General features: G+C 39.0%; 1 protein-coding gene across 1 annotated transcript; it reads left to right on the forward strand.

Annotated features, from left to right (window-relative positions):
• The first annotated feature begins 9 nt into the window (after positions 1-9).
• Positions 10-711, forward strand: LOC109509307 (cyclin-dependent-like kinase 5). The gene is made up of 3 exons (XM_019859176.1): positions 10-230; positions 422-482; positions 553-711. The coding sequence occupies exons 1-3, from the start codon at positions 145-147 to the stop codon at positions 694-696; spliced, it is 291 nt and encodes a 96-aa protein (XP_019714735.1). The 5' UTR covers positions 10-144; the 3' UTR covers positions 697-711.
• The last annotated feature ends 290 nt before the right edge of the window (positions 712-1,001 follow it).

Below are 1,001 nucleotides of genomic sequence, written 5' to 3' on the forward strand. Positions count from 1 at the left end.
TAAGGTTAGCATAAGCAATATCAGAAACGACAAGCCCAGCAATTAACGTTGTGTGATGACTATCAATGAAAACTGAACGTTATCATTTGTAAAGACCTAATATTTAATACAGACTCCTAGTTTGTCTAGTATCATTTGTCTGACATGCTTTTGGATTCAGAGCTCGCTAACGCCGGAAGGCCTTTATTTCCCGGGAACGACGTGGACGACCAGTTGAAAAGAATCTTCAGATATCTTTTTCTCAGCGTGTTGATGAAGTTTGGATTACAGAATTTAGGGTGGATTAAATTGGAGGTCCAAATGCCCAATTCCAAATTTCCATAATGCAAAATAAGAGCAAAAAAATCCCAAATTTGTTCACTTGAGCCATGTGGCAGAAATCCAGCTTTTGTTTGGTTTTCTTTGACCACCTGACTGACACGTTGTTGGGCACGCCGACAGAAGAGCAGTGGCAGACCATGACCAAGCTCCCAGACTACAAGGTACCACATTTAATAACGTGACATATGTGATGTGAGCACACTGCCAAAGACAAACTTCCTGTCTTTGCAGCCATATCCTTTGTATCCAGCCACCACCTCACTGGTCAACGTGGTGCCCAAACTCAGTAGCACAGGTCGAGACCTACTCCAGGTACGAGACACGACATTCTGCAGAATGACGGAGTGGTCCAAAGTCTGGACAGGGTCTTTTTGAAGACCCGCATATATTTTTATTGGCCTGAAGCGCATTGTAATCATAAAATTACACAGAGCCCACATCAAAAGGATTTGTTAAAAATACTGAACTCATGAAAATATAAAATGGAACAAGTTAAATGTTACCTGATTGAAAATTAGTCAAATTTTTTGATTGTGTTTCTTTATATAAATATATTACACTTTTTATTTATTTATGTTGTATGTAGCTATTAATATCTTTTAACTGATCAGCATGCAGTAACTATTTTTGAATTAATTTTAGCATCTTACATAAATAAGGTGAAGTACCCCCCCCCCCCC

The sequence above is a fragment of the Hippocampus comes genome, unplaced genomic scaffold, assembly GCF_001891065.2.
Source record: "Hippocampus comes isolate QL1 unplaced genomic scaffold, H_comes_QL1_v1.1 C16850264, whole genome shotgun sequence".
Lineage (NCBI taxonomy): Eukaryota > Metazoa > Chordata > Actinopteri > Syngnathiformes > Syngnathidae > Hippocampus > Hippocampus comes.

Excerpts from the sequence above, each read along its gene's own strand:
- LOC109509307 (XM_019859176.1), top strand. The coding sequence starts at position 145 with ATGCTTTTGGATTCAGAGCTCGCTAACGCCGGAAGGCCTTTATTTCCC. Across the intron at positions 231-421 it reads CAGTTGAAAAGAATCTTCAG|GTTGTTGGGCACGCCGACAG; the intron begins ATATCTTTTTCT and ends CCTGACTGACAC. Across the intron at positions 483-552 it reads CCAAGCTCCCAGACTACAAG|CCATATCCTTTGTATCCAGC; the intron begins GTACCACATTTA and ends CTGTCTTTGCAG.